Source organism: Carya illinoinensis, chromosome 11, assembly GCF_018687715.1.
Source record: "Carya illinoinensis cultivar Pawnee chromosome 11, C.illinoinensisPawnee_v1, whole genome shotgun sequence".
Classification (NCBI taxonomy): Eukaryota; Viridiplantae; Streptophyta; class Magnoliopsida; order Fagales; family Juglandaceae; genus Carya; species Carya illinoinensis.
Window position 1 is genome coordinate 33,516,065 of NC_056762.1, and position 17,632 is coordinate 33,533,696.

Consider the following 17,632-nt stretch of genomic DNA (forward strand, 5'->3'; position numbering starts at 1 on the left):
CATGCTCATTTTCTATATGCTTGAATTGATGGAATATTACAACTGTCCTTGGAATAAAATAGTTTGCTCATTTTGATATTTGATGTTGGGTCATTTGCAGTGTTGCGTATCTCTCAGGGGAAAGGGTTTATATTAGGCTGTGATGATGGTGTTATAGTGCGGGTTATGTCAGAAGTGTGTATGGGACCCCATTGATATGGCAGGGTAATTCTCACCCGAATTGCCATATTGCAGTTTCTGGTACTTTCCACAAAAGGCAATCGGGGTTCGGGTGAGATTTTGCAGCCATTCGATGTTGGGCTCCTTGCTTACACATGGTGTCAATATTTACACCATTCTGAACCTTTTTAATTATTTATATATTTGATATGGATGTAGAACCGGATGGGGATGCTCGTATTTAGGATTATTTTGTTTTGCATGTTGTTTGGTATTATGGATTAATTGAGTTATATTATGTGTAAACTAAACCACAAGGCTGTGATGATGACAACCGTTTCTGAGCCATCCACCCGGATTAAAACTTTCCAAATTTCATTTCTAACATTTTCAATGCGTTTTTAGCAATGGATTCACAAGACTCTAGACATATGTACTTCACGAACCTCCTAAGTCAAGATCCTCAACTCCAACCCACTTATGGTTCTATAGAGGAAATGAGGCTTGAGTTTGCATATTTATAGAGGAATTACTCCTATCGTTACACATAGGAGTAAAAATGTTACCGTTTGAGAGAAGACAAAAAAAAGTTACCGTTGGAGAAAAGATAAAAAAATTTACCGTTGGAGAAAAAACAAAAAATATTACCGTTGGAAAAATGACAGAAAATATTACCGTTGAAGAAAAGTTGCTGAAATATTACCGTTCCATCCAATTAAAAAATTTTATCATCAATACGTGACTTTCGGTTTTTCATTAGAGATATTGAGTACTCTTCTAATTAAATTTGTCATCACGTTAGAAAATGCACTAATTAATAAAAAAAATTTATTTTTATAATACGAATTTCAATTTAAAAAAAAAATATTGTATTGGATAGTCAAAATCTCCAATAAATATTTAGTAGAAAGTGATATTTGAAAAAAAAGATAATAAGACAAAAGAGTTAGTAGTTAAGATTGTAAATAGAAGAGAGAGAAAAAAATAATAAAAAAAGAATAGATAAATATTATTTAAAAGAATAGAGATAGGGATGTGGAATGGGATGTAGGAGGTTTTTAGAAGATAAATAAATTTTAGTGATAAATTTGAAAAAATGAGTATTTGAGTTAAATTATAAGAATATAAATGTAAAATCGGATGGGAATGCTCATATTTGCACGGCGCTATCTTCCTCGGAGTGAAGCTGTTCTTCAAGAAAAGCGAGTATGAACGTTGAACTGGCTATCTCAGGAAAAGCGAGCTCAGGAATTGCATGACCGTTGTACTGGCTGTCTCATGCCAAGAAAGCTTGAATCACTTGCTCGACAGATTATGCAAATGGGAATTCCACACGAGTAGGCGACAATGGCCCTCATAACAAACGAAGGAAAAGTATACCCACTAGTTAATGGGCTATTTGAAGGTGGCGAAGAAGCAGAAAATCACTTGGATCAAAACCTTGTAAAAGTCACGGTTTGGCGTTTAAACTTGGATTAATCTCAAATTGAAATAGGACAGAATTATATAACATTATATACAAAGAGATATATAAAATATTAAAAGATATGGAGATATTACAAATTCATTGGCAGTTAGAGGAAATATTTGAAATGAATAAAAAAAATATTAAAAAAAAATAGTGTTTAAATGATATAGAGAAAATATATAAGCTGATGTATGAATTATTGTAAAAGTCAGTATATAAAATAGAAAAAATGAATTTTAATTATGTATTTTGGAAGATAGGATAAAGAAATCATTGAAAATGCTTAAGTATAGTTATTTTAAATTTGTTTATTTTAATATTTTTTTTTTTTTGTTTTCTCAACTCATGCTTTTTTAGTTATATAACCAATGATGAAGAACTTATAAGTTATGATTCTTAATAATCATGGTTGCTTTGTCACACTATATAAAAATCTTTTTCTTCTTTTTCGACTATAAGAGAGTTTGTGAAGCCTCTAATCACTACCATATAAATAAAAAGAAAGAAGATCAAGATGTTTAACTAAATTTTAGAAAACGATATTCTAATATGGAAAAACTTGAAAATATTCTATTTATTGTATAATAATTTATTGCATTTAGCTAACTGACTTTACTTACATATTTGTTTTTCATCAGTAAAATTGTACTTATAACTTATTTTAGACCGTAATATAATGTTAATATACACATGAAAAACAAGCGTGTGCTTGTTTGAATATGTACCTATTAAAGCCAAATCCTGTGTTAATACATGAACGCTTGACAGAAGAGCCAACAGCTATCAAAGTAGAAAGCCAATTGGTATGTAAATGCAACTCGCAACTCCTCCACTTATGCTAGATTATTAAGTGCTTGGATATGCCAAAGAAACTTCTCTGGTTAGATGGGAGCACTGAGATTTTGTTATTTCCAGTCATACTTGCTAATCTAGCATATTTCAAGTGGCTTAATTTATTTAGTACTTAATGAACAGTCACTTAAAATATGTCAATCAACATGTGTGATTTAGCATGACAAAATTTAGGATGAAGAATAGTTTAAGATTTATTTAGTATCCTGTTGCAACAGGACACTTTACAGGCTTTGTGAATGTGTTGCATGGTCTTTTGAAGAAGAATTTGGTTTAAGTTTCAGAGGTCCAAAGGATATATAACAACTAGAAGGCAAGATATTGAGTTTCAACAGTCACTTCAAGTTTCTTGCAAGTTGCTGGATACGAATCAAGATTGTTGCATATTTCTATTCCAATCAAGATTCTTTAAAATTTAAAGCTTACATGGGACTGATAATGATCCTCAACCACAGGTACTGAACGTGTTATTAGTTTGTGGTGGGATTGCTTAAGAAGAAAAGTAAGCAAGAGCACCAACGAATGGTGCATTTATATATGTAGTTGGCTCAGATTGCTGGTAGTTGTTCCGATCATCAGCGAAGTTGTCTTTACTATCAGGGCCACCAACTATGGCTCCAACAAGGATATTTGGATTGGGAGAGGCGGAATTCAGGTATTGAAAACCATTGCTGCAGGCAATGCGATCAGGGTGGGCATGTATAGAAGGAATAGAGGAGCCCCTATGGTGGACGTGCTGTGGGTATCTCTGTCCGAAGCCTACCATGTAAGACATCTTTGCCGGATTATTTCCTAAAACGTAGTCAACTTGCTTCTTTGCCTGTGAAATGAGATTTTCTGCCTTGACTGTCGAACCACCGCATGTGGCAACTCCGCCATTGGAGCTAAGATACTTGGCATATGTTAGGAGGAGGAAAGCTGTGGTAGTAACATACTGCAGATTGTTTTCACTTGCTTTGTAGAAAAGTCCCCCTGTAGAGTATAGTATTAGGCAATCATTTAACACGGAGTGCATCTCCTTGCAGTGGCAATTCACCTCACATCACAGCATGAGAAGTCACTGCCATCTATCTTGGTAGAAAAAAATGATGACAGGCTCCCCAAAGTGTGTTGTAATTTGATGTAATTGATGGCAAAGGAGCTGCACCTATACCATTGGCAATTCAATGAAGTAAGGATGAGAAAAGGAAGGAAATTGCTGACCAGGGGTATACTGAGCCTGAAAATTAGATGTTCCGGGCATTAGAGAACATATGTAGTTGTCTGAGTGTGCTTTGTATAGCTGCAACTCTCCAGTCCTTTTCTCTAGAAAACCCTGTGGAAATTTAAAAAAAAAAAAGTTGATTTTTTATAACCATGTGGTGAAAATCGTTTAACACTAATGCAGGAGTGGCAAGAACAGAGTTTAAAATTGACCTTGGAAAGCAAAACTTTGGTCCCAGCTCGCTTGTCATCCCAACTGAAAGTGTAGTCATCATCATCTGCGCCCAAGGTGTGGCCGTTGGACCTGATGTAAGCCAAGTATGTGCTGTTCTGTGAGGCTGTATGAATCCACGATGCACCCCAAAGAAGCTCATCCTAATTGTCAGAAGTAAGTTCAAGATTACTTTCAAGTAGTACCAAACGAAGCAAGAAGCAAATAGAAAGTGTCTTACATGGTAGCCTGAGTAAGAGCAGTAAAATGGGCAGACAACTGATTTGAGAGAGTCACTGTAAGAACCTCTATACCTGTCTGCAAAATCGAATACCTGCAGTTTCGTGATGAAGTTTCTTGTTAATTAAGTTGCAAAAACAGAAAACTTGAAATCAATGAAGGAAATTGGTCTAGATGTTTACTTTCATGGCCGTATGAAGCAATTGGGTGGAATAAGAGGGATTGGAGTCTTTGAATACTATTGAAGCTGCAGCCAGTGCAGCAGCCGTCTCTGCTGCTACATCTGATCCTGGGTTTTGAGCAGTTACCTTGTAGACATTGCGTGGCGTATCCATATCCTCTGGCCTCTCCCAGCAGCGATGATCCATATTTGCATCTCCCACCTGCACCATTCAGCACCGAACCATAAGTTCACAAGTCTCGAGCCCTTTGATTTAATATTAAGAATGATGAAGATAAGGTTATCTTTATTCTTTTTCCCCCCTACTATGTTTGTTTGGATATTGCTGCAATGCCAGTAGTTAACTAGTGTCGGTGAATTTCACGTCATGAGTGTGTTACTTCCGCTGTTCCCACAAGCATGCATTAACTGCAATGCAAGGATTCACCATTCTTGGTTGAGTTTGTATTTACGTCCAACTATATAAATGTTATGGTCTATTTTAACATTTTTTTAATTCTAATTCTATATCCGAATTCACCATTTCTTTGGCGATGCTAAGACCATGCATGTTGTTTTTGCTCACTTGGACGTATAAGGTATCCGGGGTTGCAGTGGCAGCTTTTAAAAGATAATCAGCGCCCCATTTGATGGCAGCTCTGGCATTCTCAATCTGGTTGTGCATGGAGTTACCAAACTCAATGACACTCCATGCTAATAGTGTAGTGGTGAAGGCCATTGGTAGGCCGAACTTGACATTATCTCCAGCATCATAATAACCCCCAACCAAATCCACCTGAAATCCACAAGCAAGTAAAACAGTCAGTTACTTATGATAGTTATTCTAAATTCAGCAATGAAAAACCAAAGCAGATTTCATACATGAAGTATGCATGTTAATTGAAAGAGTATGTAAGTGTTTGTGTAATTGTTTTGGTTTTCAATGACCAAAATGTATTATATATTCATGATATTTATAGGCTGTACATGTGCATCATTTAAGGATTACAATCCAAACAAACTAGCCCATTCAAACTAGATAAGATAAACCTTATCTCTTGATCATATCAATAGCATTTGAATTTAAACTAGGATCAATAATATCGAATGTGACAGATTGCTAGACATGTTCCTCAAATGCATATGACTCGGATTGAAGTGTAGATACTTGAGGGACTTCTCTAATATCATTAACAACCCCCCACAAGCTTGAGGGAATGAGGTAGGACTCTTCCCTCAACTTGTCACGTAGCCATTGAAACCGAAAGTAAGTTAGACTCTTTGCAAAGATGTATGTGAGTTGATCAGCAGTGGATACAAATTTGAGAACAATATCTTTGTTGGTAACCTTTTCCCTGATGAACTGAAAGTCAATTTCTATATGTTTAGTGCGGGCATGATATAAGGAATTGGATGCTAAAGAGAGTGTGCCAATGTTGTCAGACCACTAAGACTGTTCATACGAGCCGGATTTTATTCAGCCCGGCCCGAAACTCGGATAACCGGATGTCCAGTTATGGGTTTCGGCCCAGATCTGGGCTGAAACCCGCATTTTTAAAACCGGCCCAATCCGGGCTGGTTATGGGTATTACACCTGGGTACCGGATTTAAACCCCGGTACCCGGTTTTTATAAAAAAAAAAAAAAAAAATCGTCTCTCATTTCTTATCTCTCTACTCCTCTCTCTCTCTCTCTCTCTCTCTCTCTCTCTCTCATCCGAGCCCAACGTAACCCTAGGCTATAATTTCATGGTATATAGCCTTTGTAGTTTAAAAAAAAAAAAACATCGGGTAAAGGCCGGAACCCGGATTCCCGGGTTATAAAAAACCGGATTCATCCAAGTTTCAACCCGGGTCATAACCGGGGTAGATCCGGTCCAGAACCTAATCTGGATTTGGAATCCAGGTTCCGGGCCGGGTATACCTGGATACCCGGTCTGAAATCCGGATAAACAGCCCTACACACCACAAGGTGGGAGGAGATGGAAAAATTATGTGTAGATATCATATAGGAGTACATGAAGCCAATCAGCTTCAGCAATGGCATAAGAGAGAGCCGGCCTATATTCAACCTTGATGCTGGAATGAGCAACAATAGACTATGTCTTGAAAAATTAAGAGATTAGACACAGTCCAAAAAAAAAACACTATAACCTGTGGGACAATCAAGATCCCTGGATCAATCAGAATCACAATAAACATCAAGCTGAACACAATTTTATATATATATATATATATATATATATAGAACAAATCATGACCAACACTACCTTTAGGGTACCATAACACTTGTTTGATAGCCATCCAATGCACGGAAGTGGGGAGTGCATAAATTGATATAGCTGGTTAACATAATAGACTATGGACGAGTTAATATTGAGATCTACTATTAAAAAATTAAATTTTTTTATGTAAATTTTATAATTATTTATTTTTTCAAATGGATGCAAATATCTTTTCTCATTTTTAAAAACCTTAATTAGTGGGCATTTACACGAGTCACATGGCTAACTTGTCAGGTCAAATGATGCCTTCTTATTCTGTTCTTGAACCAAAGAAATAAAACGAAAGTGCAAGGAAACAATAAACACTCAATAACGGTACTTATTATTCAAATACAAATCAATAAATGGACAGTGCGTGGTTGCGTCAGAAATTCATTTACAGAGGAATCGATCGACTTTATATTTTAATAATTACTTTTTGTATGCGGTTGTCAAAATCACTCCCGCTGCCATGGAAAATGGAAATTATGGAATTAATAAATTATTTATTTTTCCAAAATTCTTTTTTGGTCCGAATTAAGCAAAGCAAAGATACAAAAGGTGCTTGAAATATATGTAAGCAGGGGCATCTCTGGCTGACTGCCATGGTTTATTTAATCATGTGTAGGTGGTAGTTGACAAACATAATAAAATTATCATGGGGAAGCAGTGGTCAACTCCATCTCTTATAGGAAAGGCCACTTCGAAGTTCGAACTCTCATTGATGATGGATCTGAAAAGAAACGACTCTAGTTGGGAGCTAGGAAAGAAAAAGTATGAGGGGGACGCCGTTGACTTAGCTTGAGAGTTAATACCTGAGTCAGAAACCTTAGCTAAGGTTGACCTCTGTTTATTCTAGATGGTTGCTATCTTCTTCTACAATTATTCCAATAATAATATTCATGGCTGGCCTAGTTTTATTTCAGTTCATGGGTCCAGTTCCAACATCATTCTGCAATTGCAAAGGTTGAAAGGCATGTCAATCTTTAAGCATACTTCAAAATACCTATACATGAACATTTCAATTCTTCTGAGAATTACATTTTTGGAAGATTAATCTGCAGTCTCATGTCCTTCTTTTGAAAAGCTAGGAGTTGTTGTAGTTGTAAAGTTCACGGATGTTCATTGGAAAGCTAATGCTTTCATCACCATCGAGTAACATTTTGGAAATGATGATATTGACAGCTTCTGTTGGGTGATATGCATCCCAAAACACATACTTCGATCGATCATCACACAGAACAGAGGTAGCTGTGCTTGCATTATTATTGCCCTTAAAGCAAATAAATGGTGGGAAGTTTCCTCCACAGCACGGTTCATCGGCATTCTCAAAACCTATCAATAACCCAAAAAAAGAGGAAAAAACGGTGTAAAAATGACCCAAATTCCAAAAAAAGAAAACAAAATCTTATAATAAAGAAGCTCAAGTTTTTAGCCCAACCGTAATGGCGATAACTTAGTATGATCCTCGAGAAAACATCATAGGAGTTTGCATACACAAATACAGATTCTGGTCCCAACTGTCGATTCAATTGATCTAGTGTTGAGTTCAGTCTCTGATTGTAGCCTTGGATCAATGTATTGACCTCAACTGAGCATTTTCCTCTTGGTAGTAAATTCAGCGCACGAACAAATGGTATGCATCCCAGTGGTGCAATCCCAACCACAACGAACTTTCTAGCCCCCAATTCATGTAAACGCTACACATGATAAAACCAAACATAACCAAAAACAAAACAAAAAACTAGTCTAATATCCCAACTTGAAGAAGAAATTATATCACCGGCCATGTTCTTCCAATTTATAAGTTCTTACCTTAAGCTGTGTGGTCAAGTTAAAAACCATATAATCTTGGAACGTAGAGGGAAAAACCTTGTCACCCCCAAGAAAGGGAATGGATGGTTGAACATAATTCAACATATCATTGGACCCAGTCGTTAAAGAGAATATTGCCTTCTTTAGGAATGCCTTTGTACGTTTCTCTCCCATTACATTTACCATGTAATTTCTACTTTGCTCAAAATAGTTCACCTGATTACTTAACGGAATTCTTCCTATCTGTATGTAAAATTACAGAAGAAATATCAAGTCAATTCTTTACAAACCCAAATGAATTTATACAGGAAGGAAATCAGTCCTCCTAATATATACTTACAAAAAGGGGGATTAATTACTGATAGCATTAGGAAATGCAACAAAGATTCCCAGTGTAAGTATAATATTGTTATATATTATATATACTTACAAACAGCGATCCTGTTTTGTCCAATATGCCTGAAGCTCCAGAAGCATAATTTATTCCTCCATGAATTGCATCAGGTTGAGTATTTGGAGCTAGGTAAGGTGGGGGAAACGACACAGCTCCAAGGGTTTGACCTGATTTCTCCAGTACAGTAATAAACAAAATCACTACCACTGATCGATAATTATTTGAGTATGTACGTAAGTATGGTTTATGGGGCCACAAATCCACAAGCCCAACCTCTTTTTGATGAGGGGGGTTGAGGGTATAGGGAACCGGACTTCATGATACCGTCCTTGATAAGATTATAGATGCAACTAGATTAATGCAAGCCCATTAAAAACCTTGATATTCTTTCTTAGAACAGAAAATATGTCATTAACTAATATTGTTGTGAAAGCTGGATACATCACACAATGGAGACATATGAGTAGTACTTTTCGTGATCACTTGAATGATAACATGATGACATGCATGTGGCGAAGGTTAATTAATTGCATTTTCTAGCTGGAGTGTGAAACATCAAGGCATGATTTGCATATATATTCGCCCTTGCGTTTAATTTTCATCCCCCTGGGAATAGGATCATCATCATCATCATCTTAATTTATTTCATTTGAAACAGACAATACGTTCAATCAGTGCAATACATTATTTTTGTCTTTATGTTCTGCCTCATGACCTAGCTAGCACGGCAATAATAGCTTCTAAATGTACTACAGCTTTAGCATTAATTTCTCTTCATAATATTTCACCAAAACTATACGTCATATATAGATCATCCATCATAAATACATGGTACAAAATTTTAATTAAAAGTATAGAATCAATAGAACATAGGTCACTTTACAACTATAAGGTTATATATTATCAGTCAACCTGAGAAACATTTTAATTTGTTATATGTAGTACTATATATAGCTGATCTACCAATATTATGTCTTCCTTTACCAGAAATTTATTAAAAATTGGCCTAGTGTATACATAATGTCAAACATTTAAAGAGTAGCATTACCTATAATGTCGGGTATGGTTCGACCATTGGTGAATCTTCCGGTGGGTTGCCCACCCGAAGGCTTGAAGTCGATGCCATAAGGAGGCAAATTCGCCTTTGAGAGGGTGAAAAGGTAGTCATTGTTCCCAGCATCCACGAGGGAGTCTCCAAACACGAATGAAATAAAAGAAAGACTAGGCAAAACATGAAAGGAAGTAAGAACAAAGCTAGTGAATATGAGAAGCTTTGAAAACCTAAAGATATCCATTGTTTTGGATGCCACATGATTGTAGTAGTCTTTACACAGTTAAATAAAATCGGATGGATGGCCGAGATCAGGACGTAAGAATTCTGACATATAGTACTGCATGCAGTTGACAGAAGCACAGTCCGCATGATGGCCTGTAAAAGCAGGTAAGAACGAGTCTCCTTGGGAGACTAGGTCTATAACATTAGCAGATCGATGACACATCTTCACGAACGTTTAATGTCTGGAATTGATCTTCATGCATGGTCATGCAATTCGTGGAATGACTAAAATGCCCATAAGTAATCTCCATCATTTACTAGCTAGGTTGCTTCCTATGGCTAGCTACCAGAAAGACTTGGTAAGCAAAAAAGGAGGGAAAAAAAGGCCATGTTACGTCTGCTGGTGAACAAGGGGAATAAATAATATATAGGAGCCGATCTTACTTGATTACAATGTGCTTGGATTGTCAATTTTACAGGACAAAGTTTGCGTCTGGGCATCATCATGTGCAGATTTGCAGGGCCCCAGTAGATGTTAGAGTGCATGTCTCATATTTCTCGATGATTTACACAATTGGTCAGGATATGGTTAGAAAAAGTAAAGACATGGGAACAGAAATGATTGCCAAAATTAACAAAGGGTGATTATTAGCAACTACCGTATTAATTATCGAGTTTATTTTGTGTAAGTGGTGAACTAAAAGGATACTCATCACGTCATGACATCGTGAAAATGTCATGTGATAATACTGCCACCAGGAATCTGTTGCACAGTCATGAATACCAACACATTTAGCAGAATCAGTAGTATGCAATACTTAATATTTCCGAACATGAAATAATCCATCGCTTATAAGTAATTATACGGATCAAGATTTTCTTTAAGTTATTATTTTCTTTAATACTCGGCATAATGTCAAATATTTAACACTTGGAATAAATGAAATTGTTGGCTTGAAATTATAAATTATTTTAAAAATTTAAACTGATGCAGTACTAAAGAAAGAGATTAATTTTACCTGTTATATCTATGTCTTAACCGTACTTGGAATACTAACCGATCGATCCAAAAATCTATATATATATATATATATATATTCTTCCTGTCGACAAACACAAAGGGTCCTATATATCAATGAATAATGGGGTCCGAACAAGTAGTTATGATTTATATATATATATATATATATATATATATTTATATATAAATCTAATAAAGGTCACATAGGTGTTTAATATCACGATCTTTATAAAGTTAATTCCCATCATGCATAGAATTAAGCATGTCCGACCCCTACTTGGTTGGCCCTAAAATCATTTCAGATAAGATCGGTAAGCGCGCCGGACATGATGCATCGACCATTCTTAACATTAATAATATTTTAGGACGGTGGCCGCATGCATGGCGAAGGGTGCGTTGCTAGCTATCTATCTGTACGTCTATGGAGATGGAAGTCATGTGACTAAGAAGGCCTACAATAAGTACTAGGGGTATAGACATTTATTTCGTTTTAATTAAAAGAAAAGATTAATAACATATTCAGTCCCCAACTTCTACTAATTTTTTTTTTTTTTTAAATACATATTCCTGTGGCTAGATCAGTAACACAATCATCATCAGAGGGTTAATTTGCTCGAGTCATCACCTCGCTAAGGTGTGGTTAAGATGAGGTTGCTTCTAGATTAACCAATTCCTTTTGGGGTGGTTGATCCCCACCCATGACAATGGTTGGACGAATTAGAACCGCTACTCTCCAGTCAATTCTGGAGTGGTGCAAGGGAGACATGATCTTCTGCCACCCCTCCCTAGTCGAGAATGGTAATTTATTTATTTATTTTTTTTTTTTAGTTATTTGGATGTTTTAGTTTTATCTTTTAATCAGAATTAATGGTAATTTTCATCGTTCTTTGATGGCCTGCTAATGTGAAAATATATAAGATCCATGATCATCACCATAACGGTAAAAACTCAAGATTGATTGATCGGTTAACCCAATAAACTAATATAAGAAAACTCCGACATCAATATGGCTATGATATTCGACAAGACCTCGATCGGTCAATGACGCCAACCTAGTGGATAAGAAAATAAAGCGACGAAGCTAATTTGTGATGAGCAAGAAAGTGTCCCATTTTTTTCTCTGAATTTAGGTTTAAGAGGCAGAGAAGAAACATTTCTGTCTTTGTTATAAACAAGCTGTTTCTATTGGAACACGTATGATGTAGAAAAAAGGAAAATGTGTACACTAGGGATAACTATTTGCTGAGGAGAATTTGTTTCTTCGTCTGGGGGTTCAACTACCACCTAACCTTTTTCCTTGACCTGCAAACCATGTTAAATGAAACAATGAATTCATACATCTGTATCTCAGTGTTTGTCCACAACTCTCCCTCACTCACTCGGGAGAAAAAAAAAAAAAAAAAAACCTTTCTCTCTCTCTCTCTCTCAGTAATTTTTAAGAGACACTCCCGTACGCTCTCAGTACATTGAACATCATTTCGGAGGATTCAAGAAGATTGGGAATGGGGGCAGCCAACCGTAACCCATTAGCACAATATCAAAGAACCCGAGCCATATTCTTCGCTTGGCTCTGATCACCTTCTTGGTAGCATAGGATCATTTGCTCGTCAAGAGGAGAGATCAACGACAGAGAAGAGTGAGCTATTTACGCATGAGGCTGTCGGTACTTCAGATGACACTTTGTGAACATATTGAGCCAAGGAGTACCTTCGCATTTTCATTGTGATTCTCTCTCTCTCTGTCTGTCTCGGGCCTGTATTCCACTATTGAGTGAAGTTGATCATCATGGCCGTCATGGGCAAAACCAAATCGGTTTTAACATTGGTTGGCAGGGTTATAAACGAGGCAGTGAGCTTCATTGTCTTCTCTTTGCTAGACCTTTTTGATTTCCTTCTTTGTTATGTTTACAAGTTAGCCGATTTCTTCATGGAAGCCGAATGGAAACCATGTTACTGCTCGTCCGGCAAAGAAGCCATCACTAGCAGTGGAAAAATCTTGGTATCCGAACAAGGCAAATCTAAGATCGTTTGCCTCAGTTCGAGCAAGCTACAACTCGAGGAGATCTCAGACACCCTCTATACGCGTCCTTCTCTGGTGTCCGAGGTCTCGAACTTGACCGTCACCGAGCTTAAAAGGCTCAAGGTCACGGACAGGACCATCAATGTACAGTCTTGTGAGAAGATCAAGAACGGCACGGTGCGCTCAACGTTCACGGCTAACTCCACCATTGTTGAAATGCTCCAAGGAAAGATTGGAAAGCAGCAATTACATCCGATCCCGAGGTGGTCCGACTGTGATTGTAAACTTTGCATTTCTTGGACCTCTTCTTGCAAAGAAACTCTGTTTGTACGAGCCGAAGGACCCAAAGGTAATAACCAACACACCATAAAATTACTATAATAGACATGGACTTGGACCTTACTTGATATTCATGTTTTTAGATTCATTCACATTGGATTTGGTCTGGACCGTCTGGTATTTATGCTGTATTTATGATGTCAGATAAAGCACGAGAAGATGTTTTGTTCATTCATGGCTTCATTTCATCTTCAGCATTTTGGACAGAAACGCTTTTTCCAAATTTCTCAAGCGCTGCTAAATCGACATATCGCTTGTTTGCCATTGATCTGCTTGGGTTTGGAAGAAGTCCAAAGCCAACTGACTCTCTTTACACGCTAAGGGAGCACTTGGACATGATAGAACAGTCCGTGCTGGAACCATACAAAACCAAGTCTTTGCACATTGTGGCTCATTCTTTAGGTTGCATCTTGGCTCTTGCACTCGCTGTTAAGCACCCTGGCTGTGTGAAATCCTTAACCCTACTTGCACCTGTAAGTAATTCCCTTAATTGTTAAATTACTTTTAACTTCACCCAGATGTACATGATCAAGCATATCCTATCTGGGTATGTTTCAAAAGTTCATTTTTTTTTTGGCATGAAATGGCAGCCATATTACCCGGTGCCAAAGGGAACACAAGCTACACAATATGTGATGAGAAGGGTAGCTCCGAGGCGTGTATGGCCGCTGATTGCGTTTGGAGCGTCGATTGCATGCTGGTACGAGCACATTTCCCGGACAATTTGCCTGCTCATTTGCAAGAACCATCGATTGTGGGAATTTCTCACCAAACTTGTCACTAGAAACAGGTAATTATTGATCATCAACTCCATCCATCTAGCTAGCTACCATCTAATTAAGACTGTCCAAGCACTCAACTTTGCATTACATTCAATAATCATCCCATTTACGCATGCACCTTTTCATCTGCATCATGTTTCAGCTAGGTTCCCTATGCGTACTGCGTACTTAAAATTTCAGTCAGCTTACCAACTTGATCACCAACCTCATCCAACCCTTTTTTTTTCTTTTAATTCTTTTATGTTTTGTTTTTTTCCCCCGTTGGTTCAAACTTGAAAGTAACGTACGAATTGAACACCTTCACTGTTTGATGAGATTGTTTAAAAAAATAAAAGACTATAAGGTTGTCATAAATCCGTTATACCTAGATACCTCGTAATATATATAGATCGTGTTTAAATTTTATCTTCGATAATCGATGATCGATCTTCCCATTACAGTACTTCCTAATACTTTCACATTGAGGAAAATAAAGCAATTGATCTAGCAGTACTTGAAAAGATAATTGATTAGTCTCTAAGTCAGAAATAAAAATAAAAAAAATTAAAAAAATGAGGAAATTATGGGAGAATAAAAGAAAATAATGGGAGAAGCGTGGAAATGGTCCACCCTGATCAGTCAAGAGTCGTTGATCAATCTGGTTGGGGGACAGATCCATATTTAAGGTGTTCCTCTGCAATGCAAGAGTCATATACGGGGGACGTACATTGATGGGGTCGGTCGTATTCTGTGCACTTGAAACAAGTGTCGCATTGATATTGATGGGCTTGTTTCCAGTCCATGGTTATGTCGGTGACTGACCATACAGCGAGCTGATGGCACACAAAGTGGTTAGCTTTTTTTTATTTAATTTTTCTAGTCTTTATCTCTACACCACCATCATATCTTAAAGGAAAAAAAATAAAAAATAAAATTAGATATATGGTGGAAGAATGATGAATAAATTTTTTTTTATTTTTTTATGAACACGTAAAATGTTATGACGTACATTAATCGTGCATGCTACAAAAAATCTTATTTTCTCATTTTCGTTTCTTTATCATTTGGGGAACGAAGAAAGTATATTGCTTTATTTAATTGAGATTTGATTCAAAAGTCACCCCGATTAGAGTGGGATTTACTTCTAAATGTTAGAAAATATTAAAATGGGATTTGATTCATATTTATTTATTGGAAAAATCATAATTCATCTCTATGATACTCACTAATTAATTGACTCATTAAAATCACATAAATTGTAGTCTTCACACGCCTCTTTTTTAATAAAATTAGGTTATCATCTTTTTTATTTAAAAAAGAAAAAAGAAAAAATAAACACTTCCTTTTCTTCTATTTTTAAGATTGATTACTCGAAACAAAAATTGTTTCAAGTTCTTGTTTGAACTCGCGCGAAAGGCCTCAAATGAGAGAGAAACAGGCACATGAGTTAGGACTTGCAACATTTATTGATACATATTTTGAAAAATATTAAATGAGTAATAAATATGGTAAGACTTGCTTTGATTTTTTTTTTCGTTTATAATACAATAGAGTATGAAGTTTCGAATCTAGGTTATCGGGTCATATATCATCAGCCCGTCAAGCTTTTGGTTTGCTTTAATGTTTATCACTATTTCACTTGCAGCTCTCAAATTCAGATAGAAGAATTTTCCGAGTACTTCTCTATGAACTTTACTCAATTCATAATATACATGAACAAAATCTTACTCCCACTGAAAGTACTGCAACGCATATATACTTGCCTCTTGCTTCTATTCTAAAAATAGGAAAAAATAAGAAATATGATGCATGCAACATGTAGGACAGCAACATGCGGAAGGGAGTTGTAATATTTCCCAATATTAATTTCTTCCCCGCTATTTTGGGCAGCTTAGTCGAATGCTCATGTACAGACTAAAGTCACGTACGACAAACAATCGATGGGTACAGATGTTGAAATACTGATTGGCTTTACATTTAATGTGCGTGCATGGTTGGTTGGCCATCAATTTAATTCATTCGAAGACTTTTTTGAAAAAGACATGTACATATATATATCTGCAATATTAATTGCCATAAGCTTAAATGAATTGATTCCTCTTTTATTCTAAACTCTTGCGCACACAGGATTAGGACATTCTTGCTTGAAGGTTTCTTCCTGCATACCCACAACGCTGCATGGCATACCCTACACAACATCATCTGCGGCACAGCCAGCAAACTTGACGCGTACATGGACGCAGTCCGAGACCACCTTAAGTGCGATGTTGCCGTGTTCCACGGCCAAGACGATGAGCTTATCCCTGTTGAATGCAGCCACAATGTGAAAGCAAGAATACCTCGTGCCCGTGTCAAAGTGATCGAGAAGAAGGATCATATTACGATCGTTGTAGGAAGACAAAAGTCCTTTGCTAGAGAACTAGAGGAGATATGGAGAAACTCAAGTACTCGTAATTAAGATTCAAGACTTGAGACCTTCATTTATATACTTTACTACTTAATTAATTTCCTTTTCGGCTTGAAGTCACCACATATAAATTAAATTTCCATCCAAATCCAGTGAAAACTGGATTATATTATAAATAATAGCCTGAGGTTATTTACTCCTAATCCTTCAACTGTACGTGAAGTCTGATCAATTAGAGCAATGAAATTATTATGCAGTTCTAAGATTTGAGGTTTGAAATACTTAACAACTATATAGATATATATATATATATATCGATGTTAATTTGATAAGTTTAATAAATCGACGTCGAATTGAGCGAATTGAGCTTCTGTCTTACAAATTTAGCGCATTTTCCTTTTAGTTTATTGCTCGCTACAATATATACGTATGCCTTTTGCATGGGAAAAAGTCGTTGGTGATTATCACTTTTTCGACGCAACTTCTGATCTTCAACCATATGTTGGGTTTGTAGAGCCCAATTTATTGTTGTGGCCACCAATTTAATGAGCCAATCCAATAAATATTCATTATGATTTTTTAGTAGATTTTCAAGGAGACTTGTGCTATGGAGTGTAGGCTTGGAGGCCCAAACCTATATATCAATGTTCGTGCGATAGGTGGCTCGAGCAAACTTTAGGTATAGAGTTTGATCGATAAGTCACTTGAGTAAACATCAAACATAAAATTCACTCAAGGTATGATCAACACTCCGCTCAATCAAATATTACAAAAAAGTAAAAAGTAAGGCTTCTACTGTGTAACCCTATAAATATGTTCATTATGAATAATGTGATTGACTGAACAGTAAAATTTGATACCAAAGTATATTTTGTGATTTTACACATTATAAAATCTTTTCCATTTTCATGAATATAGATACGTTGTCGAACCTTGTAAATTTATATCGTGTGATTGATTGTTTGTTTATTTTCTTATTTCCTTTTGCTTTTCTGTTTTTGTTTTCACAACATGATATAGCTTCGTTGATCGATTGTAGAAAAAG

At 36.4% G+C, this 17,632-nt stretch overlaps 3 protein-coding genes across 5 annotated transcripts; 1 reads left to right on the forward strand and 2 right to left on the reverse strand.

Moving 5' to 3' along the window:
* Window positions 1-2,839: 2,839 nt before the first annotated feature.
* Window positions 2,840-5,110, reverse strand: LOC122280734 (endoglucanase CX-like). Its single transcript, XM_043091741.1, has 6 exons — window positions 4,880-5,110; window positions 4,316-4,516; window positions 4,135-4,227; window positions 3,896-4,057; window positions 3,683-3,794; window positions 2,840-3,451 (listed from the first exon to the last, which is right to left on the reverse strand). Exons 1-6 carry the CDS (start codon window positions 5,030-5,032, stop codon window positions 2,970-2,972), a joined length of 1,203 nt encoding a protein of 400 aa, XP_042947675.1. The 5' UTR covers window positions 5,033-5,110; the 3' UTR covers window positions 2,840-2,969.
* Window positions 5,111-7,046: 1,936 nt separating this feature from the next.
* LOC122280987 (GDSL esterase/lipase At5g41890) lies at window positions 7,047-10,407 on the reverse strand. Of its 2 annotated transcripts, XM_043092155.1 has the most exons (6): window positions 9,813-10,407; window positions 8,801-8,931; window positions 8,371-8,613; window positions 7,997-8,255; window positions 7,597-7,890; window positions 7,047-7,507 (listed from the first exon to the last, which is right to left on the reverse strand). In XM_043092155.1, exons 1-5 carry the CDS (start codon window positions 10,057-10,059, stop codon window positions 7,643-7,645), a joined length of 1,128 nt encoding a protein of 375 aa, XP_042948089.1. In that variant the 5' UTR covers window positions 10,060-10,407; the 3' UTR covers window positions 7,047-7,507; window positions 7,597-7,642. The 2 variants fall into 2 exon arrangements, with proteins under 2 accessions (XP_042948089.1, XP_042948088.1); XM_043092154.1 differs by lacking the exon at window positions 7,047-7,507 and having other exon boundaries at window positions 7,509-7,890.
* A 1,998-nt stretch (window positions 10,408-12,405) lies between these two features.
* On the forward strand, window positions 12,406-16,852 carry LOC122282850 (probable lysophospholipase BODYGUARD 3). Of its 2 annotated transcripts, none has more exons than XM_043094901.1 (4): window positions 12,406-13,429; window positions 13,615-13,892; window positions 14,010-14,209; window positions 16,308-16,852. In XM_043094901.1, exons 1-4 carry the CDS (start codon window positions 12,847-12,849, stop codon window positions 16,636-16,638), a joined length of 1,392 nt encoding a protein of 463 aa, XP_042950835.1. In that variant the 5' UTR covers window positions 12,406-12,846; the 3' UTR covers window positions 16,639-16,852. The 2 variants fall into 2 exon arrangements, with proteins under 2 accessions (XP_042950835.1, XP_042950834.1); XM_043094900.1 differs by having other exon boundaries at window positions 12,409-13,429; window positions 13,564-13,892.
* The last annotated feature ends 780 nt before the right edge of the window (window positions 16,853-17,632 follow it).

Excerpts from the sequence above, each read along its gene's own strand:
- LOC122280734 (XM_043091741.1), bottom strand. The coding sequence starts at position 5,032 with ATGGCCTTCACCACTACACTATTAGCATGGAGTGTCATTGAGTTTGGT. Across the intron at positions 4,228-4,315 it reads TGCTTCATACGGCCATGAAA|GTATTCGATTTTGCAGACAG; the intron begins GTAAACATCTAG and ends ACGAAACTGCAG. Across the intron at positions 3,795-3,895 it reads CCAAAGTTTTGCTTTCCAAG|GGTTTTCTAGAGAAAAGGAC; the intron begins GTCAATTTTAAA and ends AAATTTCCACAG.
- LOC122282850 (XM_043094900.1), top strand. The coding sequence starts at position 12,847 with ATGGCCGTCATGGGCAAAACCAAATCGGTTTTAACATTGGTTGGCAGG. Across the intron at positions 13,893-14,009 it reads CCTTAACCCTACTTGCACCT|CCATATTACCCGGTGCCAAA; the intron begins GTAAGTAATTCC and ends ATGAAATGGCAG. Across the intron at positions 14,210-16,307 it reads AAACTTGTCACTAGAAACAG|GATTAGGACATTCTTGCTTG; the intron begins GTAATTATTGAT and ends TTGCGCACACAG.
- LOC122280987 (XM_043092155.1), bottom strand. The coding sequence starts at position 10,059 with ATGGATATCTTTAGGTTTTCAAAGCTTCTCATATTCACTAGCTTTGTT. Across the intron at positions 8,932-9,812 it reads AACCATACCCGACATTATAG|GTCAAACCCTTGGAGCTGTG; the intron begins GTAATGCTACTC and ends TGGAGAAATCAG. Across the intron at positions 8,256-8,370 it reads ACTTGACCACACAGCTTAAG|CGTTTACATGAATTGGGGGC; the intron begins GTAAGAACTTAT and ends TATCATGTGTAG.